Raw genomic sequence first — 26,425 nt, 5'->3', positions numbered from 1 at the left:
TAGCCTTGAACCCTGGTTTTCTTTTTTTCTTTCTTTCTTTCTTTTTTTTTTTTGGGACACAGTCTCTCTGTCGCCCAGGCTGGAGTGCACTGGCATGATCTTGGCTCACTGCAGCCCCCATGCCTCAGTTCAGGTGATTCTCCTGCCTCAGCCTCCCGAGTAGCTGGGATTACAGGCATGTGCCACCATGCCCGGCTAATTTTGTATTTTTAGTAGAGATGAGGTTTCTCCATGTTGGTCAGCCTAGTCTCGAACTCCCAACCTCAGGTGATCCACCTGCCTTGGCCTCCCAAAGTGCTGGGATTACAGTCACATTCATTGTTTCAGAGGGTGGGTCCAGACTTTCCTAATAAAGAAAGATTTCTTTAGCTCTTAGGCGAAAACACTTACAGAGGTGAGGAAACACTTTTCATCCCTGAGTTTATCAACTTATTAGTCTTTGAAAATAAAGAACTGTTGACTTTGTTGATGTTCTCTATTGAATACATATTTTTCTATTTCATTAATTTCTGCTTTTACATGTATTACATGTATTTCTTTCTTCCACATTAAAAAAATTCTTTTGGTGTTTTTTCTTTTTTTTTTTCATAAGAAAGGGTAGAATTTTATTGTCAAAAAGGCACACTTGGCTGGGAGTGGTGGCTTACACCTGTAATCCCAGCGCTTTGGGAGGCCAAGATGGGAGGATTACTTGAGAATAGGACTTTGAGACCAGCCTGGGCAACATAGTGAGACCCTGTCTCTACAAAAAATAAAAAATTAGCTGGGCATGGTGGCATGTGCCTGTTGTCCCAGCTACTTAGGAAGCTGAAGTGGGAGGATGGCTGGAGCCCAGGGGGTCAAGGCTGCAGTGAGTTGTGATGGTGCCACTGCACTCCAGCCTGGGTAACATAGTGAGACCCTGTCTCAAAAAAAAAAAAAAAATAGAAAAGAAAAGGAAGCTTTTAAGAGATTAAATTTTTTCTCTGAAAAAAATTAATTAAAAATTTTAATTGACACATAATAATTGTACATATTTATGGGTACAATGTGATGTTTCAATATATGCATACTTTGTGTAATGATCAAATCAGTATAATTAGCATATCCATCACCTCAACATTTATCTTTTTTTAGTGAAAACACTCAAAATCCTTTCTTCTAGTTATTTTGAAATGTTCAATACATTATTGTTAACTATAGTCACCCTACTGTGCAATAAGGACATTAGCACTTATTCTTCCTAATTTTACCTTTGCACCGTTAATCAGCTCTTTCCATTCCCTCCTTACTTAAATTTTTTTAAAATATAAGATCTTGCTACGTTGTTCAGGCTGGCCTGGAATTCCTGGCCTCAAGTAATCCTTGCATCTTGGCCTCCTGAGTAGCTGGAATTACAGGCATGAGCCACCACACTGGGCCCTCCTTACTTCTTGAAGATATTTTGCTCATTAAATTTCAGACTTTCTTCTCCAATAAACACATTTAAGGCTATAACTTTCCCTCTAAATATAGCGTTAGCTGTATCTCACAAGTTTTGATATGCAATGCTTTCTATATTCCTCAGCTCAAACTATATCCTAAAATCCTTAATTTAAAACCATCAGCTTTGGGAGGCCAAGGTGGGTGGATCACAAGGTCAGGAGTTGAAGACCAGCCTGGCCAGCATGGTGAAACCCTGTCTCTACTAAAAATACAAAAATTAGCCAGGCATGGTGGCGTGTGCCTGTAATCCCAGCTACTTGGGAGGCTGAGGTAGGAGAATTGCTTGAACCCGGGAGGCGGAGGTTGCAGTGAGCCAAGATCATGCCACTGCACTCCAGACTGGGCGACAGAGTGAGACTCTCTCTCAAAAAAAAAAAAAAACCAAACAAACAAACAAACAAAAAAACCATCAGGGCCAAGTGCAGTGGCTCATGCCCCTAATCCCAGCACTTTGGGAGGCTGAGGCAAGTGGATTACTTGAGGTCAGAAGTTCGAGACCACTGTGGGCAACATGGTGAAATCCCATCTCTACTAAAAATACAAAAATTATCTGGGCATGCTGGTGCACACCTGTAATCCTAGCTACCTGGGAGGCTGAGGAAGGAGAATTACATGAACCCAAGAGGCAGAGGTTGCAGTGAGCCGAGATCACGCCACTGCACTCCAGCCTGGGTGACAAAGTGAGACTACGTCTCAAAAAAAAAAAAAAAAAAAAAAATCTTCTGGGCCGGGCATGGTGGCTCACGACTGTAATCCAACACTTTGGGAGGTGGAGGTGGGCGGATCACAAGGTCAGGAGTTTGACACCAGCCTAGCCAACACAGTGAAATCCCATCTCTACTAAAAATACAAAAATTAGCTGAGTGTGGTGGCATACGCCTGTAGTCCCAGCTACTCGGGAGGCTGAGGCAGAATCACTTGAACCTGGGAGGTGGAGGCTGCAGTGAGCCAAGATCGCACCATTGCACTCCAGCCTGGGTAACAGAGTGAGACTACGTCTCAAAAAAAAAAAAAAAAGAAAAAGAAAAAAAAGAAAAGATCTTCTGTATCTCTTTTTACGTTAGATATTTTGCCTGATACTGACCGGGCATGGTGGCTCACATCTGTAACCCCAGCGCTTTGGGAGGCTGATGTGGGTGGATCACTTGAGACCAGGAGTTCAAGACCAGCCTGGCCAACATGAGGAAACCCCGTTTCAACTAAAAATACAAAAATTAGCCAGGCATCATGGCACATGCCTGTAATCCCAGCTACTCGGGAAGCTGAGGCAGAGAATCGCTTGAACCTGGGAGGCGGAGGCTGCAGTGAGCTGAGATTGCGCCACTGCACTCCAGCCTGGGAGGCAGAGCGAGACTCCATCTCAAAAAAAAAAAAAAAAGAAAGAAAAAGAAAAGATATTTTGCCTGATACTAACAAAGTTACATCAGTTTGTTTTTTGGTTTGTACTTGCATGGTATACTTGTTTCCATCTTTTTACTTTCAACCTCTTGGTATTCATATGTTTTCAACTTGATTTCTAATAGACAACGCATAGTTTATTAAGGACATAGTCTGACAATCTTGGTCTTTTAACTGTTACATATACCCTATTTTATATTAATGTGGCTTCTGATAGTCCTGTATACATCTTATTTCAGCCAGGTGCAGTGGCTCACGCCTGTAATCCCAGCACTTTGGGAGGCTGAGGCGAGTGAATCAACTGAGGTTGGGAGTTCGAGACCAGCCTGACCAACATGGAGAAACCCCATCTCTACTAAAAATACAAAATTAGCCAGGCATGGCAGCGCATGGCTGTAATCACAGCTCCTTGGGAGGCTGAGGCAGGAGAATGGCTTGAACCCGGGAGGTGGAGATTGTGGTGAGCCGAGATGGGACCATTGCACTCCAGCCTGGGCAACAAGAGTGAAACTCAGCCTCAAAAAAAAAAAAAAAATCTTATTTCATAGATTATATTTGTACTACCTGTTACAGGTTTCTTTTTCTCTCATTCCTTGCCTTTTTGGGGGAGTATATTTAATTTTCAAAGTTTAAAATCAACCAATTACCTTTGCCCTTATTACAGACATTACCAAAACAAAAACAAACAGGCCGGGCGCGGTGGCTCACGCTTGTAATCCCAGCACTTTGGGAGGCCGAGGCGGGCGGATCACGAGGTCAGGAGATCGAGACCACGGTGAAACCCCGTCTCTACTAAAAATACAAAAAATTAGCCGGGCGTGGTGGCGGGCGCCTGTAGTCCCAGCTACTCGGAGAGGCTGAGGCAGGAGAATGGCGTGAACCCGGGAGGCGGGGAGCTTGCAGTGAGCCGAGATCGCGCCACTGCACTCCAGCCTGGGTGATAGAGCGAGACTCCGTCTCAAAAAAAAAAAAAAAAAAAAAAAAAAAAAAAAAAAAAAACAAAAACAAACAACAACAACAAAAAACCCCAAAGACAGACAACAAAAGTAGAAATTTTAACTGTATTTCTATTGTTCCTGTCTTATAATTCTTGTTTTTACAAGTTGTAATTTACACAATTACAATGTTATATTGTAATTCAATCTTATGAGGTCCACTAACCATTTTTACTGCATGTCATGAATTTAATATTTGTTTACATTTATACACAGGCTTACCACTCTATTTGCTTTTCAATCTTTTTTACATCCCAGAACTTTCTAGAATCATCTTCTTTCTGACTGAGGTACATACTTTAGTGTACCCTTCAGTGAGAGTTTCTGTTGATGTTTATCATAAAATGTCTTTATTTTGCCAACATTCTTGACGGAGAATTTCATTTGATATAGAATTCTAGGTGAGCATTTGTTTCCTTTCAGTATATTGAATATATCATTGTATTATCTTTGGTCTTCTGCTTTTACTCTTGAGAAATCCTCTTTGAGTCTACTGCCACTCCCTTGAAGTGGCAGTAGACTATCCTCTGGCTGCTTTTAAGATGCTTCTATTTGTTGCTGGTGTTCTTCAATTTTACTTTGACATGTCTAGGTGTGAACTTCAGTTTAAATGTTTGGTATCTGTTGGGCTTCTTGAATCTATGGACTGGTGTCTTAAACACTGATTCTAGAAAATCCTCATCCATTATTTCTTCAAATACTACCTTTACTTCATCTTATCTTCTCCTTCTGGAATTCAGATTAAGCACATGTTTAATCATTTCACTTTATCCTCTGGGTCTCTAAACCTTTCTCTCATGTTTTCCTTTTTGTTTGTTTTCTATGCTACATTCTACATCATTTCTTCTGATCTACATTCCACTTTCTGATTCTCTCTTCTACTGTATCTAACCAATTCCCAAACCCATATGTTGTGTTTTAAAATTTGGTTATTTTATTTTGCAGTTCCAAAAGTGTTATTTTGTTCTTTTGCAAATCTATGATGCTTCCTTGTAGTTTTCTCTTCCTGTAGATATTTTCAAGGTTGTTTTATTTAAGTATTGTAGGAATGTTTATTTTAAAATATATCTCATAATTTCAATATCTGAGGCCTATGTGGATTTGTTTCTATGGTCTTATGTTGCTTTGTTCCATTGTGCCTTTGATTACATTTGGCTGGGGCTACCCTTTGACCTTGAAAATAATAATAATAATAATAATAATAATAATAATTCTTATTATTTTTGAGATAGGGTCTCACTCTGTTGCCCAGGCTGGAATGCAGTGGTGCAATCATGGCTCACTACAGCCTTGACCCCCTGAGTTCAAGTAATCCTCCCACCTCAGCCCCCTGAGTAGCTGGGACTACAGATGCACCACCACCAAGCCCAGGTAATTTTTAAATTTTTTTTTTGTAGAGACAGGGTCTCCCTATGTTGCCCAGGCTGGTCTTGAACTCCACGGCTGAAGTAATCCTCCCACCTCAGCCTCCCAAAGTGCTGGGATTACAGGCCTGAGCTGCCACTCCTAGCCTGATGTTGAATATTATTTGTGAGGATTTCCCAAGTTTAGGATAAATATACCCTTATTCCAAGATGATTTTGAGTTTGCTTCTGTCAGATATGTAGCAGCAATATTAGTTCCGTATAATGCTCTAATTAATCACCTTAAGTTTATTGGACTAATCCTGTGACACAAATTTAGAACATAAATCCACACTAGGGCTAGCCTGTGCTTGCAACCTATCAGGGATGAGTTGTTAGTTATTCCTGCCTTGCTCAGCATCAAGGTACTTGTCCCTACACCCCCCTGAGATTCAGAGGGGTTCCTCTGAGGGGAATTCAAGGGCATTGCTCAGGGGGGAATTCAAGGGGTTTGCTTTCCATCTGTTATACTCCTACCCTGACAAGTGCATCCCCCAGCTAGAGCCACTCAGCTTAATGTGGGTCAGTTTCCTATTAGACTTCTCAACTTTGGTAAACCCTTCCAGAGTTTTTAGTTTCATACTTATTTTACTTTGGATAATAAAATGCAAAAGTGGCTGGGTGTGGTGGGTCATGCCTATAATACCAGCACTTTGTGGGGCTGAGGCAGGAGGATCACCTGAGCCCAGAAATTTGAGACCAGCCTGGGCAACATAGTGAGACCAAGTTTCTATTAAAAAATTTAAAATTAGCCTGGTGTTGCTGGGAGCGGTGGCTCATGCCTGTAATCCCAGCACTTTGGGAGGCCGAGGCAGGTGGATCATGAGGTCAGGAGTTCGAGATCATCCTGGCTAACATAACGAAACCCCGTCTCTACTAAAAATACAAAAATTAGCTAGGTGTGGTGGCACGTGCCTGTAGTCCCAGCTACTCAGGAGGCTGAGGCAGGAGAATCACTTTAACCTAGGGGGTGGAGGTTGTGGTGAGCCAAGACCACGCCACTGCACTCCAGCTTAGGTGACAGAGCGAGACTCTGTCTCAAAAAAAAAAAAAAAAAAAAAAAAATTAGCCTGGTGTAGTGGCCTGCATCTGTGGTCCCAGCTATTTGGGAGGCTGAGGCAGGAGAACTGCTTGAGCCCAGGAGGTTGAGGCTGCAGTGAGCTGTGTTCATGCCACTGCACTCCAGCCTGGGTGACAGAGTGAAACTCTGTCTCAAAAAAAAAAAAAAAAAGCAGAAGTGTCTCTGAATGATTTATTTATCTCTTTCTTACTATTCCATCAGCTTTTTAATGCTGTACGATGGAGGATTTGTCAGTTTTTTTGTGGTTGTATAAATTTTCTTCATACATTTTATTTTATGCATCTGCATGTTTAGAATTGATCTATCTTTATATTTTTATTTTTATTTTTTTGAGATGGAGTCTCGCTCTGTCGCCCAGGCTGGAGTGTAGTGGTGCAATCTCAACTCATTGCAACCTCTGCCTCCCAGGTTCAAGCGATTCTCCTGCCTCAGCCTCCTAAGTAGCTGGGATTACAGGTGCCTGTCACCACTCCCAGCTAATTTCTTGGATTTTTAGTAGAGACAGGGTGTCACCATGTGGGTCAGGCTGGTCTCGAACTCCTGACCTCAAGTGATCTGCCTGCTTTGGCTTCCCAAAGGGCTAGGATTACAGGTGTGAGGCACTATGCCCAGCCTATTTTTTAATTTTATGGTGTACCTTTACATATATTTTCTTTTATGCATACGTGTGTTTAGTATTGATGTGTCTTCTTGATAAATTGGAATTCTATCACTTTTGTGATAACTTTCTCTATATATATTTTCTGAGATGGAGTCTCACTCTGTTACCCAGATTTCAGTGCAGTGGCATGATCTCAGCTCACTGCAACCTCCACCTCCGGGCTTCAAGCGATTATCATACCTCAGCCTCCCAAGTAGCTGGTCTGGGACTACAGGCGTGCACCACCATGTCTGGCTAATTTTTATATTTTTTATTAGAGACAGGGTTTCCCCATGTTGGCCAGGCTGATCTTGAACTCCTGACCTCAGGTGATCCAGCTGCCTTTTCCTCCCAAAGTGCTGGGATTACAGGTGTGAGCCACTGTGCCTGGACAACTCTCTATTTTTAATGATGCTTTAAAAATTAAAATGTGTTTGTTTTTCTGTTATCACTTGCAAGTGGAGGTTTACATTAGTGTGTGATTTTCCATGTTCCCTTTTGCCTGCTTTGGCAGTTATGGAAGCAGTGCCTCAGGCGGTAGCTGCTCTGTCGGCTGCTCCTGCTCATCGTTCAGGTCTCAGTTTGGAGACCTGTAGCAGATGCTGCTGATGCCCATCCAAATTTCCTTTATGGACTGGGTCCCAGAATGAAAACACTGGGCAATAGAGACCCCAACTGATCGGCAAAGGACATGTAGTAAGGATAAGAAATAAATCTTTTTGTTTTAAGCTACTAAGGTTTGGGTGTTGCTTGTTATGTAACATAACTTAGCTTATATTGACTAATACAGAAATATTGGGCAAATACTTCAAAAATATTTTCCTTCTTACACAATCATACAAGACCCTTCACATCGAGCTCCCTGATATTATTGCAGCCCCATGTGTTCTCAACACTGCCCATCCCCGTCACCTATGTTGCTGTGAATGGTCTTGCTCTCTGTTAGTTCTGGCCATCTGCATAGACCGTTTCTCTTTTTTTTTTGAGATGGAGTCTCACTCTGTCTCCCAGGCTGGAGTACAGTGGCATGATCTCGGCTCACTGCAACCTCTGCCTCCCGGATTCAAGTGACACTCCTGCCTCAGCCTCCCAAATAGCTGGGATTACAGGTGTGCACCACCACACCCAGCTAATTTTTGTATTTTTAGTAGAGACCGGGTTTCACCATGTTGGTCAGGCTGGCCACGAACTCCTGACTTCAGATAATCTGCTCGCCTTAGCCTCCCAAACTGCTGGGATTACAGCCGTGAGCCACCGCTGTAATAGACTGTTTCTTTAACCTGGAATACTCTTCCCCTACTGTTCACCTGACCAACTATTGCTCATCACTCAAGTCTCAGTTTAGAGAGCAATAGCAGATGCTGATGATGCCCACCCAACTTTCCTTTATAGACTGGTGTACCCAGTCCCCAGCTACCGTGAGCATTGGCTGCTAACAGCACACAGATGCCCTCTTCTCTTTTTTTATGGCCAACTCCCTATTACCTCCCCACAGTACAAGTAGTCCTCCACTCCCACCAGTGGCAGCCTGCAGCCAATGGCCGGCTGACATGGATGGAAGGTTAAAAGACTGGCCCTCTTGACTCAAGGTGCATCCAACTTTGTGGTGAAATTAGTGTGTGTGAGTTTCTCTGGAACTAGCAGCCTGATCTGACCTAGGCTAGATACACGAGGGAGGCAAGCCAACATCAGTGGAGCCTGTTCCAGACCAGAAGAACCACACAGCCGAATCATGAACCAAACAGTTGGTTTAAGCTGAAAATAGTCTCCTTGCTTACTTTTACTCTCTTGCCCTGCACCCTTCCTTCACTCCCTTTCTTCTTAGAGCATCCCCTCCGTAAAGCACGTGCACATAAAGCTCTGTCTTTGGCTCTGCAGTAAGACAGAATGCCTGGCTGCCCAGGCCTGGATTGTGAACCCCTCTTGTGCTGCTCTACCACTCTGTACTGTCTCTCACTATGGTGCCCATGAGACTGCATTGCACTGTCTATTTACTTATCTCTCCTACTAACTAAACCTTTTGAAGGCATGGGTCATGTTTTTATTATTATTGCTATTGATAGTATCTCAATACTCTTTTAAAAAGAGACTGAGAGATGGGGTGATAAAGTGGTTATCATTTTATTCTCAATGCCTAGCATGTATTAGGTACACCCTAATAGTTGAATGAATGAATGAATGAATGAAAGTTGTCCTGGATTTAACAAAGAGATGCGGGCTACAAGCATTTTTGTAGAGAATATTGGAGCTTAATAACATTTCCATAAAGAATGGATCTTAGAGGCTGGCTACGGTGGCTCACGCCTGTAATCCCAGGATTTTGGGAGGCTGAGGCAGCTGAATCATTTGAGGTCAGGAGTTCGAGACCACCTGACTAACATGGTGAAACCCCATCTGTACTAAAAAATACAACACAATTAGCTGGGTGTGGTGGTGCATGCCTGAGTCCCAGCTACTTGAGAGGCTGAGGCAGGAGAATTGCTTGAACCCAGGAGGCGGAGGTTGCAGTGAGCCAAGATTACGTCATTGCACTACAGCCTGGGTGACAGAGCAAGACTCCATCTCAAAAAAAAAAAAAAAAAAAAAAAGGATCTTAGAGACTTTTAAGGTGCAAAGACCAAGGACTTAAGTGATAGGCTCACTGAAATGAAGAAGGGGAAATTTCAGTGTATAAAAAACATGGGAGCAGAAAATGGCAAAATTGGTCACTAAGAGAAAGGAGAAGAGTTGGGACCAACGTGTTGTTGAAATGTCCTGCTCAGTGAGGAGGGACTGAAAGTTCAGTTCACACCTGCTGTATGGTATTCACATTCTACATATGTTACTATTCAGATAACATGGGCACTGAGGTTTTATATCAGAGTGAAGAGTTGGCTGCTTTCAAAAGCATTGCTCTATCTGAATTCTTGAGATGGGCAGCTCTTCCTAGCTATTAAGAGGCAAAATTCTGGTGCCCAGAGTGGAAAGAAAACCAGACAGTTAATCTCAGTCTCTTCTCTCTATCCTCCACTACTGTCTCCTGAACAATCAGAATTCCATCTTTACCAGGTTGGCTTCTGTAGAGTTTGCAATGAACTGAGATGAATCTGCAGTGACTTCAGGACAGGATCTGGAATATGTATTTCAATAATATCTTCCTGTTATCAGCCTATCAGGCAATCACAGAAGCTTTTAATAGAAAGCTAGATAAAACTAGTCCTCCACCTAACAACTGTTTTTTCTACAAGCTCTTTTTTTCTTGTAGATATTTAGTACTGCAAAAATCCCATCTAGTGGAAGCCTTTGGCATGGGAAGGTTTGGTTCCAGGTAATCACAATTTTGGAGTACAAAACCATGAAAGACTTATCAAGATCACTGGGGTGGGGGTGGGGTGCTGGCAGCAGCACAGTGACCTCTGGTCCACTACAAATAAACTCTTCAGAGAGTTTCTTGAGTATTTTACCATACTTGTTCTTTGGACTTTGCAAATGGCTTGTTGATATCTGCCAATCATGGCAGACAGTGGACAGATGAACCCAGTTGCCCATCAGGGAAGTTGTGATGTTCTTAGCATCAGAAGGCCTCAGGCTGATGTCAGTCTGTGGTGCTTCTCTGCCCTCTCTCATGTCTCCTCAGCCCCTGTTTCACCTCAAGGAAGAGCTCCCCTCCAGAGAAAAACCAAGAGTCATCATTTGCCTGCTCAATTATGAATAGAGTTCCATGTACCTTCTCTCTGCTGACTTCTTTCCGAGGCACTTCTGGCTCACGAAACTCTTCAGCTAAGTTCCTGGGGGAATTTGCTGAGTGTCAAAACATGAATTAAACCAGAAGAGATATGATGGTGGGTTTTGTCTGAGAGGGATGCCCAGCCTTGTGAACAAGCCATCTTCCAGTGTGGAGGATTGCTTGCTCCCTGACGTGTGTCCACTGGGGACCCACATATACCAGGCATTCTGCTCACCAGAGACACACACAAGACTCATGGGTCAATCACCAAAACGTGGGGCCACAGCTCAGATCTGATCTGTCATGTCAGGCAAGGATGAAATATTGTTATTCTGTGCTGTGAGTTTTCTCGAATATAAAACTTTGTCCTTGCAGCTCAATCAAGGCATAGTGAGAAGAGTGTGGGATTTGGAGGCAAGAGACTTGGGTCTGAGTTTCAGGCCCCTGATTTTGTGTAAATCACAATTCTTCCTACCTCTTGATTTTCCTAAACTGTAAACTGAGCTGCATGCCACCCACCCTGTTTCTTCTAAAGGTTCTTATAAAGACTGAATGAGATACTGTATGCAAAATAACACACTAAAGCCACTTTATGAATGTTATTATTCTTATTAAGCACCATCAAAGTTGAAGACATGAACCTAGAAACTTCAGAGGACAAAAGATGTGTGAAAATAACCAATTTTTCAGGATACTACAATCTGGTTGGAGATAGCTCTGATCCCTGCATCTCTCCTGCCTCATCTCTGTTCATTCCAACCCCAGCCAGATTGAGGTACATGTCACCAATTTCTGGAATTCTCCATTGTCTCTCCAGACCCTGGATCTCTCCAGATGCTGCTTCCCTCTGAAGAGCACTTTCTGCTCTACTCATGCCTATCTTTTCCCCTTCTTCTCTTACTCTTCACCTGGCTCAACTCCAGGAAGCCTGCCCTGACCAGTCTCTGCTCCACATCAAGTTTAAGACTGGATTCAGCATGCTCACAGCACTCTGATCTCATCCCTGTCATTGTCTACCCCTCACAATTCTACATTGTTCATTAATAGATCTGTGTGCTCCCTGAGGGGCAAGAAATGTGTCCTACACAGTGGCATGGGGTTTAGAGTAAGTATTGAATGAATGTCTATTGGGTAAATGAAAAAACAAAACAAAACAAAACCCACCTACTAAAATAGTTAAATGCTGAGGGGCTTATCCATCACACTAGAAGGGATACACCCTGAAACCCTGGGGACTCGTCACTGGGCACTTCTTGGGACACTTCCTGATTTCAAAGGCCCCAGAAAAGAGGTCAAGTGGTCCATGACAGCCAAAGCACTCTGGTAAAAAGATCCTGTTGCAGTTGGGCGCGGTGGCTCAAGCCTGTAATCCCAGCACTTTGGGAGGCCAAGGAGGGCGGCTTACGAGGTCAAGAGATCGAGACCATCCTGGCTAACATGGTGAAACCCCCTCTCTACTAAAAAATACAAAAAATTAGCCGGGCGTGGTGGCAGGCGCCTGTAGTCCCAGCTACGCTGGAGGCTGAGGCAGGAGAATGGCATGAACCCGGGAGGTGGAGCTTGCAGTGAGCTGAGATCGCGCCACTGCACTCCAGCCTGGGCAACAGAGTGAGACTCTGTCTAAAAATAATAATAATAATAATAATAATAATCGTATTGCTTAGTAAAAATTAAAGAAAGTTGAAGTAAATTGGGCAGACTACACCTCTTGATCAGAAATCAAATCAAAAGATTTCACCCAAAGATAAGAAACAAAGAAACCACACTGAGCTTTGTGTGCAGTGCCCATCATCTCATACCTCCATAAACTCTGACTGGTGGGGGGTTCACACAGTGGATTTCCTGACTGTGTCCAGTTAATTCCCCTCAGTTAATATCTGGTGAGACCACCAGGGGCCTGGCAATTTGCAAAAGAGACAAAGGGATCCAATTCACTAAACACAGGCTAAATGAACCACTTGGCCAATGGCCTCCTGCTCCTTACCAGTGGGGCCTTGGACCTCATTTCATGCTTGCTGGGCTTTCAGACCTTTAGTGGAATGGACAGAAATACACAAATTGGAGTGTGCTACAACATAGCACTGGGTGCACATGTGATGATTTCTTAAAAATGGCCACAAATTCTTTGTCATTTCTCCCATCCAAGGATGGGGATCTGTGTTTCCTCCCCTTGAATCTGGGTTATGACTGCTTTGACCAGTAGAGAACAGTGGACTGATGCTATGTGACTTCTGCGCCTAGGCTTTAAACGGCCATGCAGCTTCCACCTGCTTCCGTTGCAACGTTCACTCTCTGGAAGCTCCCTTCTGGAACATGCCATCAGAACCCAGCTACTGTGTTATAAGCCCAAGTCACATGGAAAGACCACTTGTAGATGCTCTGTTGACTGTCCTAAGTGACCTTAAACTTCAAGTCATCCCAGCCCAAATACCAGGAAAGTGAGTGAAGGAATTGCCAGATGGTTCTGGTACCCAGCAGAAGCCCCAACGTCACAGAACAAAGACAAGCCATCCTTGCTGGGCTGTCCAAATTCCTGATCCATAGAATCATGTGCGTAACAAAATAGTTGCTTCATGCCACTTGAGCAGACTTACTGGTTTATTATGCAGCAACAGACAACAGCACACATTGCAACACATGATGATGAGAAATGCCCTGTGGGCAAGGAATTCAATATGTTGGCACTGGAAAGTTGCTTACGTTTTGAGAACAAGCCAACAGAATCTTTAAGGAATCGGAGCACTGAAGAAGTCCACACCAGGGCCTTTAAGTCCAAACCCTGGATGTTGATTCTTTTCCGTAGGCTCACGCTGCCCTCCAGCAGTCTCTGGTTAATGCTGGAGAAGCTTGGTGAATGATGCCCCTTCACCTTTTCTACAGGACCTCTTCCTCCCCTTCGGGTCTGGTCTGTGTCATGTTTTATACTAGACTGTCTCCTTCACCTTTGGGTCCTCAGCCAAGCACAGTGGCTGGTCAGGAGGAGAACCAAGTTGTCGAACCGAACACAAAGGGATGCAGGGAAAGGATGGAGCATCCCACGTGTCATTTTTTTCCTCTTATCCCCCAGGTTTCCAGATGATCAGTTACCTGCTTCTGTGGTGGAATATGATAAGAAAGACTCAAACTAGCATTTAGTAAGCAGCTACTACATGGCAAGTGCTATACAAGGTACTTTTATGATGACCTCATTTAATTTTAAAACCCCACAAGGTGGGCACCACATTTAGGAGAGTAAGAAATTTAGACTTACACGATTCCCTTGCCCGAGACCATGCTGATGGAAAGTGATGGAGCAGGAACGTGACCCTGGGTTTCTGTCCTCAAAGCCCATCCTGTTCTATCTTAGGAGACAGTGCTGCTGGTTTGGGAGTCTGGAGGAATGAAGCTGGTGGGAGGCCTGCTCACATGTGGGAAAGCCCCTTGTGGTGCAAACAGAGCAACTGCCTGGTGAGGCATCAGTTCAGAATCTTTACCGGGCATTCACAGACAACCAGAAAGCTGCTGGGCATCCACTTCTAACAAAGGTCAGGGCCAGTGGGCTGAAGGGCAAGGGACACCTGGGGAAGTATTGCTCAGTCAGACCAAGAGCAGGGGCTAGGCCAAAACCCAGAAACCACCTGGCCCCACCGTCTGGACATCGGGGCAATTTTCCTTGCAGCCCATGTGCTGATGGTCCCCACTGGCTGTGTGTGCTACCACAGACCAGTCAGGATCCCTCAGACTGACTAAAAAGGTGATTTCAGAAAATGACTTCTTTTTCAAAAAGGAGAGAAATAAAGACCACATGAGATCATTTCCTATTTGTGTCATTTGACAGAAGACATTTCTTGTTGGGGAAACAGTGAAAAAAAACCCCACCTCGGATTAGCGCTAAACAATTTCATTCTGAATAAACTGGATTTACTGAGAAACAAAGATAAACAGACTGACAATGACAGATAAAGAAAGTAGGTAGCGTAAGGTGGAGACGGGAAGAGAGAGAGGACAGGAGGGATGATAAATCTGCAAATTCTAAGTGCAATTCTATTTTTTTTTGAGATAGGGTCTGGCCCTGCCACCCAGGCTGGAGTGCAGTGGTGTGATCTCAGCTCACCGCAACCTCTGCCTCCCGGGCTCAAGTGATCCTCCTACCTCAGCCTCTTGAGTGGATAGGACTATGGGCATGCACCACCACATCCAGCTAATTTTTTTTTTTTCTTTTTTGAGACAGAATCTCACTCTTGTTGCCCGGGCTGGAGTACAGTGGCGCAATCTCGGCTCACTGCAACCTTCACCTCCCGCTTTCAGGCGATTCCCCTGCCTCAGCCTCCTGAGTAGCTGGGATTACAGGTGACTGCCACCATGCCCGGCTAATTTTTGTATTTTTGAGTAGAGATGGGGTTTCACCATGTTGGCCAGGCTGGTCTCGAACTCCTGACCTCAGGTGATCCACCTGCCTTGGTCCAAAGTGCTTGGATTGCAGGTGTGAGTCACCGCGTCTGGCCTAATTTTCGTATTTTTAGTAGAGATGAGGTCTTGCCATATTGCCCAGCCTAGTCTCGAATTCCTGGGCTCAAGCAATCCACCCACCTCGGCCTCCCAAAGTGCCGGGATTACAGGTCTAAGGGTAATTCTGCCTCTTCTTCATTATTCACTTTCTTCAAAAAAGATATTCTGAAATTGTTTAACAGTTCCTTAAACAGTTCAATATAAATTACTATATGACTAAACAATCCCACTCATGGGTATCTATCCAAGGGAAATGAAAACAGATGACTACACAAATAACCGTATATGGATGTTCATATCAGCATTCTTCATAATAGTCAAAACTGGAAACCATTCAAATGCCCATCAGCTGACAAACGGATAAGCAAAATGTGGTACATCCATACAATGGAACGTGACTCAGCAACACACAGGAACACATTCCTGAACACGCTACAACATGGAACAAACCTCACGGTATGCTGAGAGAGATCAGACACAAATGACTGTATATTGTGAGGCCGGGCACGGTGGCTGAAAGATAAATTTAATACAAAAGGTTTACATAGTAGGTAATAAAAGTACTCACCTTATTATTTTCCAAAGGTAGCATCCATAGAGAGAGTTACATTTTCAATCAATTCGTGGACAGATCTGAAATAAGGTTATTGACAGAAATCAGGAATGACTGAAGGCACATCTTATTTTAGGAAGAACATTATAGCAGGCAAAATGTGTGCCCATGAGAGGTAGCATAGAGTTGGGTGGGTTGAGGGGAGTCCAGAGCCCAGGTGGCACTATCTATGTATTAAGATTCTGTTTTCCAGCTGGGTGCAATGGCTCACGCCTGTAATCCCAGCAATTTGGAAGGCCCAGGTGGGCGGATAACCTGAGGTCAGGAGTTTGAGACCAGCCTGGCCAACACAGCAAAACCCCGTCTCTGCTAAAAATACAAAAATTAGCTGGGCATGGTGATGCACGCCTGTAATCCCAGCTACTCTGGAGGCTGAGGCAGGAGAATCACTTGAACCCGGGAGGCAAAGGTTGCAGTGAGCCAATATTACGCCACTGCACTCCAGCCTGGGCGACAGAGCGAGACTCTGTTTCAAAATAAAAAAAAAGATTGTTTTCCAAAAACTTCCTGGGTAAGGGGTGGCAGAGGAGTGCTGTAGGTGGGAAAACCCATCCAAATTCCCTCACATTGATAAGACAAAACACTCTGGCTTTGGAGGGAGGTAGGCCAGGTTTGAAATCAACTCTGCCTCTTGCCAAAGTTTTAAATATTTTCAATTGTAAAATGGACTTATTGCTATTTGACCTTACAGTGTAGTTCTGAAGACTGAATGAGTGAAATATAAGGCAAGCGTACACGCTGATGAGGCGACCACACTCCACTGCTCGTGCTTTCTGGAGATTCTCTGCTTGTCTCTAGGGCTGGGGAACTGCAATTCGCCAATGTACATATGCTTTAAAAGGAGTCATTTCACATTTCTTTCCAAAGCTTATCACAGTTTGGCCATGGTTCTTGAGTATCATTTTGTTTTTGGTAACTGTGCAGTGGAGGAGTAATGAAATGAGGGTATGGGTCCACGTAGCACCTCCTTTGCCCTGTGATCTGCCCGAACATCAAATAGTGCAGAACATCTAGAAAAAGCTACTATGGAAAAACGTCCTTAACTAAGTTCCAGTGTTTGTTTCAGCTCATCTATGCCACCTGCAGCTGGCTCAACCAGTGTTTAAAGACTCACTGTTCAATCTCAGATATTTATTATTTGTGCCTATGACAGAGGGAAAAATATACCACCAAGAAAACATTACGGATTGACATAAAAAAAACTTTCCTTTCTCCCTCCTTAAAAAAAAAAAAAACAAAACTACAGGGCTGCGTGTAGTGGTTCATAACTGTAATCCCAGAACTTTGGGAGGTCAAGGCAGGAGGATCACTTGAAGCCAGGAATTCAAGGCTGCAATGAGCTATGATCATGCCATTGCACTTCAGCCTGGGCAACAGAGCAAGACCCAGCCTCAAAAAAAAAAAAAAATTACATATTCTCGGTATATAATTAAAAATACAGATAAGAAAAAGCAAGCAATCTCTCAAATACTTACCATCCAGATATAATTATATGAACATTTTTAGCTTATTCCTAACCTTTCTTGTGCAACACAAGCATATATTAATATTCTATGTATGCAATGTGTACCCAGACACTAGAGTCAGACTACCTGGGCTCAAACCGTGTCTTGCCACGTACATCTGTGATATCTGGTAGACCGGCAGGATGACAGTATATTCCTCAGTGTTCTTGTGAGGGGCAAGTAAGTTAAACATAAACTCAGAACTGTGCGTGTAGAACAAGTCTTCAACAAATAAGAGCTACTGTTCCATGTCAGGACAGGAATACCAGAAACACCACGTCCTTTCCTATCTGTGCACATACACAGCACACACACACGTGCATGCCTGACTACTGACATGTGCATGCATAGGCCTGTACTGTGTGAATATGTGAAGTTCTTACGTTGAAACACACAAAATGGGATCCAATTTAAGGTAATCTGTTTTTTCATGTATCAAAAAATTTGCATATAAGTATAGATCTCTCACCATTTTAGTGGCTAAAATACTATGCTTCTATATAGATACACCATACTATGTACACTGTGCAACTGTTAATCATTTAGATTGTTTGCATAATTGTTTTCAGCTGTATTTATAGGTCATCTAGTCCAAAAGCAAGTCAAATAACGATCAGAAAAGCAGCAGTCCACAGATCAAACCAAGACTATTTTCCATCCTTTTGAACTTCGAGTTAGTGAAGTGGTTTATTCAGCCCACTCAAGTCTAGTTATGATTTAAGTCAGACCATATAATTTAATACCTGCACATTAAAAACAGTGACATCATCATTGGAGTACAAATTTTATTTAACAAAAAGGCAACATGATTCTTCCAAAATAAAAATCACTACCACCTTTAAAGCTTCCATTCCAGCCCTGCAGATATGTACGCATGTTACTGTGCTGTCAGCCCCTCACACATTCCAGGTGGTCCCTGAAGGTGGGGCTTTGGCACTGCAGGGATGCAGGGAAACCTCGGGTGAAAATGCACATCCTAAATTCCTTTTCCAGTTCCACATTCCGATCAGTGAAATGTGGCATGACAGGGAGGATCTGTGAGGTATGTTCAGGGTAGAATCCCTCAAAGACACAGGCTTTCATCATCATACATGGTCCAGCCATGAGTCTTTGTTTTTTTGGAAGGGTGGGGGCATGAGTCTTTTTACAACAGGTTTGGAGGGATGATCATAGGTCACAGATGAGCCAATAACTGGCCTGTCCACGAACTTCACAGCACACAGTTCTGGATCATCACTGCTGCAGGGTGCCCGCTCCAGTTCCAGCACGGTGATGGTGTTTGGGGCCGAGGTCATCAGGATGTGCTGGGGCACAAACAAGGTCAACTGAGGGCCCCGGGCTGGCCAATAGCGGCCAAGGTTAAAGCCATTAATCCAGACCTGGCCCTGGAGAGAGAGAGACAGAAAACCATCAACCCCAGATGCACTGAAAGCCCTGAGGAAGGTGGGGGCCCTGATGTAGGGCAGGCCAGCAGCAATGGAGGAAAGAAATGCCCCCAGAAAGGCGAGGCTGACAGCCAGGCCCATGCCAGCCTCGGTTTTAGCTTCTTGCTAGGATAACTGGCCAAGGTGGGAAGAAGGTGGCTGGGGGATAACAAAAACTTGCCCCAAAGACCCACTCCTGCTTCAGGAAAATACAGGTTTGGTCCCTCTGACGGGCTTCAGCGGCCACCGATGTTGGTACCAGAGAACAGTGTGGAAGTTTCTGAATTTCATCCTGGTTCCCAGGTGCTGCCTGTACCCACAGACCAGCCTCTGCCTGACTTCTGTACACAGAAGACAACTGCTGAACTGCTTCCTTAAGTAGATCTTTTCCTTCTTTGTTCTCCTTTCCCAGAGGCAGGTCTTGACCTCACTATCTGCTGTACACCTGGTGAACACAGGGAACAGAGGACTCCAGGGCCTGCATCCTGAGGTCAGACAGGTACCAGGAGTGGTCCCCAAAACAACCCCTCAAGAGGGATAGGGGGTTTGGGTGAGGGAGAGGAAGAGGCTCATCCAGTTGGGTGTCTATATTACTGCTATGCTTTAAGGACTCTTACAGGCACCCTCAGAGTTAGGGTGTGGACTCCGTGTTTGGTTCAGGAGCAGAGGTGATGCTATAGGCTGCATAAACAATTTCTGTGAGTAGGGGAAGCTGCTTCCCATAACAAAACTGAAAGTGGAGGATAAACTCCTAAAAAACAGGGACCATGTTTAGGTCTGTCTACACAGCCTCTCTGTATGTGGTAAAATTTGCTCAAAGGGGCTGAGTGCAGTGGTTCACGCCTGTAATCCCAGCACTTTGGGAGGCCAAGGCAGGCAGATCACCTGAGGTCAGGAGTTCGAGACCAGCCTGGCCAACATGGTCAAACCCCGTCTCTACTAAAAATATAAAAATTAGCCAGGTGTGGTGGCACATGCCTGTAATCTCAGTTACTCAGGAGGCTGAGGCAAGAGAATCACTTGAACCCGGGGAGGTAGAGGTTGCAGTGAGCTGAGATTGTGCCACTGCACTCTAGCCTGGGCAGTGACAGAGCAAGACTCTGTCTCAAAAAAAAAAAAAAAAAAAAAAAAAAAAAAAAGATTTGCTCAAAGCTCAAAGGCTAGGATCAACAGCTGGCTGAATAGATGGAACATTCTATTATGAAGAAAGAAAGTGAAGAAGGGGAGATCACATACACGCAAAAGAAAGAGAAAATCTGGGAGAAGAAAGGAAAACATAAAGCGAGAAGGAAGAGGAAAGAGGAATGGAAGAAAGGAGGGAGGCAGGAAAGAAACTGCGACCTACAATGGCCCAGATATCCCAGGAGACAGCCTGGAGGAGGCCCAGCCATGGCTGACACCTGCTGAGCCCTAATCCTCTCCACGTTCTGCAACACAACTCTGCTGCTCACCCCAGGGCTCCTCAGTCTTCTTATGTTTGGGCTATTTTTCAGCCTCCAAGTGTCCCCTTTACTTTAGATCCTTCTGAATTTCCTACCTGGGTTCATATCTGTGTCCTGCCACTTACTAGCTGTCTGACCTTGGGCAGGTCTCAGCTCAATTTTTTCATACCAGTCACTGGGGACAATGATGATGAAGGAACAGTGTGTGGCCTGTAAGTGGTAGCACTCCTTACATGATTAAAGTGAAAAGATGTTGGTGTTCACATGCCTACAAAAGAAGGGGGTCTGTGATTAAAAACCACCTGTCTGTTGGATTAAGTCATTTAGAAAGAGGATGACAGTTTCACAGTTCTCAGAACTATTTCACTCTTGTTTTTACCCCTGGGATATGTTATCTCATTCCATCCTAAAAGGTATATACAATGACAGCTTTACCAGGTTTTTATCAGCTTAAAATCTGCTGGTGCCTTGTTTTTGCAGTATTAGAGAACAGTAGCACTTTACTTTTGCGGTCAAGGGGGAAGACAGAAAAGTGGGAGGGCTTTATGAGCAGCACCCGAGGAATGGCACGCACCACACAGGCTTCATGCTATGCTCAGGACACAGGCCAAGGCAACTCCTGACCAAATAGCAGGTGAACAAAGTGGAGGTTTTGTCCTTTCTCAAACCTCAAGTTCCATTTCATGAGCATCCAAGAGACGGGCCCTCACATGCCGGGTGGACTGTGCACCTGGTAGGTAAGCTGGGAATTGTTTTCCCTGGATCCCCTTCCCTGGATGGTTCTGGGTTAGCGTTGGTCAGAAGAGGCTTTTGCTTGAGATTGGGAGGGTGGAGAGAAGCAGCAGCCATTGCTCGGGGGAGGTTTTCGTGCAGTGGTGCAATCCTGGCTTGCTGCAGCCTCCACCTCCCAAGTTCAAGAGCTTCTTGTTCCTCCGCCTCCTGAGTAGCTGGGACTACAGGCGTGCACCACCATGCCCAGCTAATTTTTGTAATTTTGGTAGAGATGGGGTTTTGCCATGTTGGCCAGGCTGGTCTCCAACTCCTGGCCTCAAGAGATCCGCCCACCTCGGCCTCCCAAAGTGTTGGGATTACAGGCGTGAGCCACCATGCCTGACCTTTTTCTTTTTTTCCTTTTTGAGGCAAGATCTCACTCCAGACACCTAGGCTAGAATGCAGTGGCACCATCACGACTCACTGTAGCGTCAACCTCCCACCTTAGCCTCTCACATAGCTGGGGCTACGGGCATGCCCCACCATGCCTGGCTAATTTTTGTATTTTTTTAGAGATGAGGTTTCGCCATGTTGCCCAGGCTGGTCTCAAACTCCTGGTCTCAAGTGATCCTCTCACATCAGCCTCCCAAAGTGCTGGGATTACAGGCGTGAGCCACCTCGCCTGGCCATGCACATGTTTCTTACAGGAGGGGAATGCTAGGAATGGAATTGCTGGGTCATGGGATATGCATGTGTCCAACTTTAGTGATACTATAAAGAGTAGCTATTTTTAAAAAAAGTGTGAAGGAGGAATTGAATTTTCACATTTAATTTAAACTTAACCATATGTGGTTAAAAATGAACATTCTTGTAAAGAATATTATACAAGGCCAGGTGTGGTGGCTCATGCCTGTAATCCCAGTACTTTGGGAAGCCAAGGCGAGCAAATCACTCGGGGTCAGGAGTTTGAGACCAGCCTTGCCAATATGGTGAAACCCTGTCTCTACTAAAAATACAAAAATTAGCCAGGCATGGTGGTGGGTGCCTGTAATTCCAGCTACTCAGGAGGCTGAGGCAGGGGAATCGCTTGAACCTGGAAGGTGGAGGTTGCAGTGAGCTGAGATTGAGCCACTGCACTCCAGCCTGGGTGATAGAGCAAGACTCAGTAAAACAACAACAACAACAACAACAACAAAACAAACAAAAAACCCCCAACAATATTATACAAGAAGCTACTGCACTGGACTACAGAGCTAAGGTATAGTGAGATTCTAGTGACTTCATTATCAGACCATCATCCTTCCATTTCTCTCTAGCCTCACAGCCTGACTTCCAGAGCAAGTCATAAATCAATTTTGTCTTAGACTGCTGCAGCGTCCTCACAGTCTCTTGACTTTATTAACTCTGGAATCTAGGTTCTGCACAGCTGCCAAAGTGAAAATCGGATTCTTTTTACACATTCCTGTTTCGAACCTCCTTCCTGTGGTCCACAGCCCATACCTTCCTCCTTTCCTCCTTGTGTCTGTGGCACTCCCCCTTGCTCACTCCACTCTCCACTATACTTTTCGTTCTTTCCTTCTCTTCTCTTCTCCTTCTTCTGCTTCTTCCTCTCTTATCATCTCCTCTCCTTCTTCCTCTCTCTCTTCTCCTCTCTTCTTCTCCGTCTCCTCCTCCTCCTTCTCCTCCTTCCTCTCTTCTCTCTTCTCTCTCTCTCTTCTCCTCTCTTCTTCTCCGTCTCCTCCTCCTCCTTCTCCTCCTTCCTCTCTTCTCTCTTCTCTCTCTCTCTCTCTCACATCTTGCTACGTTGCCCATGTTGGACTCCAGTCACTATTCACAGGCACAATACAGCCTCAAACTCCTGCCCTCAAGCGATCCTCCTACCTCAGCTTCCTGAGAAGCTGGATCTTCGGATGTGCACACCACGCACAGCTCCCCAATTACTTTCAGTTAGTTTTGCTTGGGCATCAGCTAGTCCCCATGTGCTAACACCACTCACCTCAAGCTGAAGCCTTCTCATCACTCAGGCAGGGCCACGATCCTCCTCCTTAATGCTGGGCTTTCCATTCCAAGTCACTCACTATCCTTTAATTTTTTCTTTTTCTTCCAGTTATTATCATGATTTGAAATTCATATCTTTTATTTGATGACTAGTTTATGAGCTATTTCCAGCTATAACACAGGCTCTAGGAAGTGAAAGGCTTTGTCCGTTTTATTTGAGGCGAGATTCTCTGCACGCAGGAGAGTGATATTCAATACACACTTAGTAGCACTCATGGCTGCTGATACTTGTTGATAATTCTGCCAAGAAAAGATTCCCTGAAGAGGTGACATGAAGCCCTTCTGAAAGAATTCTTCACATTCCTCTGCTCCCAGTTTAAGAGTTTTAAAGAATATTGTTCACTAAAAGAAAAACATTTGCCTTCCCTCCTTGATTAGAACCAATGAAAAAACACTTTAATATAATTTAACTTCAAAAATTCTATTTAAAAAATATATACATTGATTTTTATTTCTCTTAAAAAGTTATGCTTTTGCAATTATTTCTGGTGGGGAGGTATGCCCGTGTTGCTGAATACGATCTAAAAGTAGATATACTCTTAATGAAGTTAGCCCCATGGGGACCAAGCAGTGGTTTCTGGGGCTTCCTAAGGCAGGTCTCAGTTAAAACAGTTCCATGACAAAGCGACTTTCTCTGACCACGGCTTGACCCTGGCAGACTCTCCACCCTTTGCTGTAATCACCAAGGCACAATAATAATAGTTTCATAAATGTGACGTTCCTGGAAATGCCTGACCTACTTTTTTGTTGATCAGACAGTTTCATGTGCTTGTCTGTCTGTTTTAAACTATCTGGATAAATGGAATTTAAAACAAAAGTCTCCCTCCCTTCCTCCCTCCCTTCCTTCCATTTGGAGACAGGGTCTCACTCTGTCATTCAGACTAGACTGCAGCTACACTATCATAGTTCATTGCAGCCTCGAATTCTTGGGCTTAAGCGATCCTCCTGTGTCAGCCTCCCGAGTAGCTGGGACTATAGGTGTGAAACTATCAGGGGGAGGTATGCACGTGTTGTTGTTAGCCATCATGGCCAGCTAACTTAAAAACCATTTTTTAAAATAGACATAGAATCTTACTATGTTGCCTAGGCTTGTCTCAAACTCCTGGCCTCAAGTGATCCTCCTGCTTTTACCTCCCAAAATGTTGGGATTACAGGTGTGAGCCTCTATGCCTGGTCTCACTACTGTTTTAAGTTGTAGTTTAAAATTTTCCAAAATTTTTTGGGAGCTCCTTTAAAAGCAACAATAAGCTCAGGGTGAATGCTGCCTTTGTCACACTCTGAAAGAAAACATTTAGACACTTGCAGGACTTAAAATGGAAAAGACAAAGGTCCAGTTCCCAAGGTTAAAGGCTCTCACACACCGAACTCATGAATCACTATGATGCTCACCCGGGCGAAAGGGAAGAAAAAGAGAAGAATTGAAAAGAAAAAAAGGTAAACGCCTCTTACAAGCCTTGCTTAGAAATAAGAGGTTAAATAGATATCACTGAAATACACAGGAGATTAATTCTCCCCTTCCTTCAGAACCCCAAAGGGCTCTGCAGCTGACGCAAATCATACTTTTTTGCTTCCTCCTCATTCTTAAAGTAATGAAGTTAAATAACTTTATGGTTTCTCTATATTTTGGGACAGGTCCAAATAGAACTGAAGCCATCAAATGCATAAAATAATAGCATAAAAGATAAATCACTTCTCATCAAATCCCAAATAAAAATTCTTTTGCCTTCTCAACTTCCAACAGTTCCACCATTGCTAGACCTTTTTAATATAATAGCTTACCTAACAACAGTCATCAAACCACCTCACACATCGGGAACCAAGCTAGGAACTGATAAGCAAAAACTACTGCCTCATGTCATATTTGTTATAAAGTTCACAACCTAAAAACTGAAGAAGACCTTCTTTCACTTCTAGCCTATTTACCCATTCACAAAAGTTCTAACAGGTTTTGTTGAGAGAAGTCTGATGGTCTAGTTTCAAAGTTCACGGGACTTGTGCAACTGGAAACAGTGAATTAGATGGAAATAGTAGGTCTTATAGGAGGTATGCATAACTGCAAATTAGACAAAAAAAGACGTTTAACAAGCATACCAAATTTAGGATGAAAGTAGGGTCCAAAACTGTTAAGACCTGTGGGATACTGAAAAGATGACCCCAATTCTTAGTGGTTCCCTCTATCAAGAAGTAGAATCTGTCTGGGCATGGTAGCTCACTCCTGTAATCCCAGCACTTTGGGAGGCCAAGGTGGGTGGATCACCTGAGGTCAGGGGTTCCAGACCAGCCTGGCCTACATGGTGAAACCCCATCTCTACTAAAAATACAAAAATTAGCTGGGCGTGGTGGCGGGCGCCTGTAATCCCAGCTACTCAGGAGGCTGAGGCAGAAGAATCGCTTGAACCTGGGAGGCGGAGGTTGCAGTGAGGTGAGATCGTGTCACTGCACTCCAGCTTGGGTGACAGAGTGAGACTCCATTTCAACAAAAAAAAAAAAAAGGGGGGGGGAGAATATGTTTCTCCATTCCTTGGATCTGGCCGGTCTAGTGACATATTTTGGCCAAACAACGTGGAAGAAGCGACATGTGAATCCTGACTTTGGCCTTAAGGAGCCTTGCGCATTTGCATTCTTTCTTTGAACCCTGCTCAGTCGCCATGTGAACAAGCCTAGGCTAGCTTGCTGGATGATCAAGAGACATGGACTCATCTTCTCTGTTGCCTCAGCGAGAGATGGCTAACACCCAGGTGGTCATGCCCAGCTGAGACCAGCAAAACCATCACTTGGTCTGCCAATACTGAAAAATTGTGAACTAAATAAACTGTTGCCGTTTTAATCCACTAAGTTTTGGGTGGCTTGTTATGCAGCAGAAGCTAACTGATACACATCTCCATGGTCAGAAGGTGCCTAAGCATGCTACTTTTCAGGAAAGTGAGTGACATTTAAAAACTCAATTTAAAAATAGTAGAGCCATCTACTACTTAGTTAGTTCCGCTTTCACCGATCAATCACCAAATCCCACTGGGGCTTCCTCAGCCATGTCTGTGCCTTTCTCAGGATTGCTGAGAAGAGCTGGGTGAGAAGACACCTGTGAGCACTCAGTACAGTGGCCAGCACATGGTAAGCTCTCAGATGTGGCTGGTACTATTATTATTTCCTGAAGCTGGACCGCCCTCCCTCCTTACTGCCACACTCAAGTCCAGCTCTGTTCCTTCTCTCTGGACCACTTCTCCAGCAGAAGAGTAGCTTTCAGGGGTAACAGGGAGAGAGTTCTGTTTTATACCTATCAGGCTGGAGGTGCCTATGAGACCCCCAAAGGTGGTCTTGTAAGAGCTGAGCTGGAAAAGGAAATGTAAGCATGTCCGGTACATCTGTGAGGACATCCCCCAAAAGTGTAGGAAGAGAGCCCAGGACCAAGTCCTGAGGACTGCAACATAGAAGCTGAGAGAGAAGCCTGAGAAAGAACAAAGAGAGGGAGGAAAACCAGGAGAAGTTTGGGCACGCAA

The 26,425-nt window shown here is 44.3% G+C and overlaps 1 protein-coding gene across 3 annotated transcripts in view; it reads right to left on the bottom strand.

Moving 5' to 3' along the window:
- Positions 1–13,267: 13,267 nt before the first annotated feature.
- The window catches only part of GLB1 (galactosidase beta 1), a 126,636-nt gene continuing 113,478 nt past the window's right edge, over positions 13,268–26,425 (bottom strand). For 2 of the 3 annotated variants that reach the window (XM_055284677.2, XM_055284679.2), the window contains one exon: positions 18,065–18,678. In XM_055284677.2, the coding sequence (XP_055140652.2) occupies positions 18,379–18,678 (300 nt within the window). In that variant the 3' untranslated portion in view covers positions 18,065–18,378. Of the gene's footprint in view, positions 13,781–15,743; positions 15,809–18,064; positions 18,679–26,425 lie in introns of those variants that run through there. The other variant, XM_063612620.1, reaches the window with a different exon arrangement.

This window comes from Symphalangus syndactylus, chromosome 1, assembly GCF_028878055.3.
Source record: "Symphalangus syndactylus isolate Jambi chromosome 1, NHGRI_mSymSyn1-v2.1_pri, whole genome shotgun sequence".
In the NCBI taxonomy this organism is placed as follows: domain Eukaryota; kingdom Metazoa; phylum Chordata; class Mammalia; order Primates; family Hylobatidae; genus Symphalangus; species Symphalangus syndactylus.
Note: the sequence above shows the minus strand (reverse complement) of the source record. Positions and strands in the feature narration are given on the sequence as shown.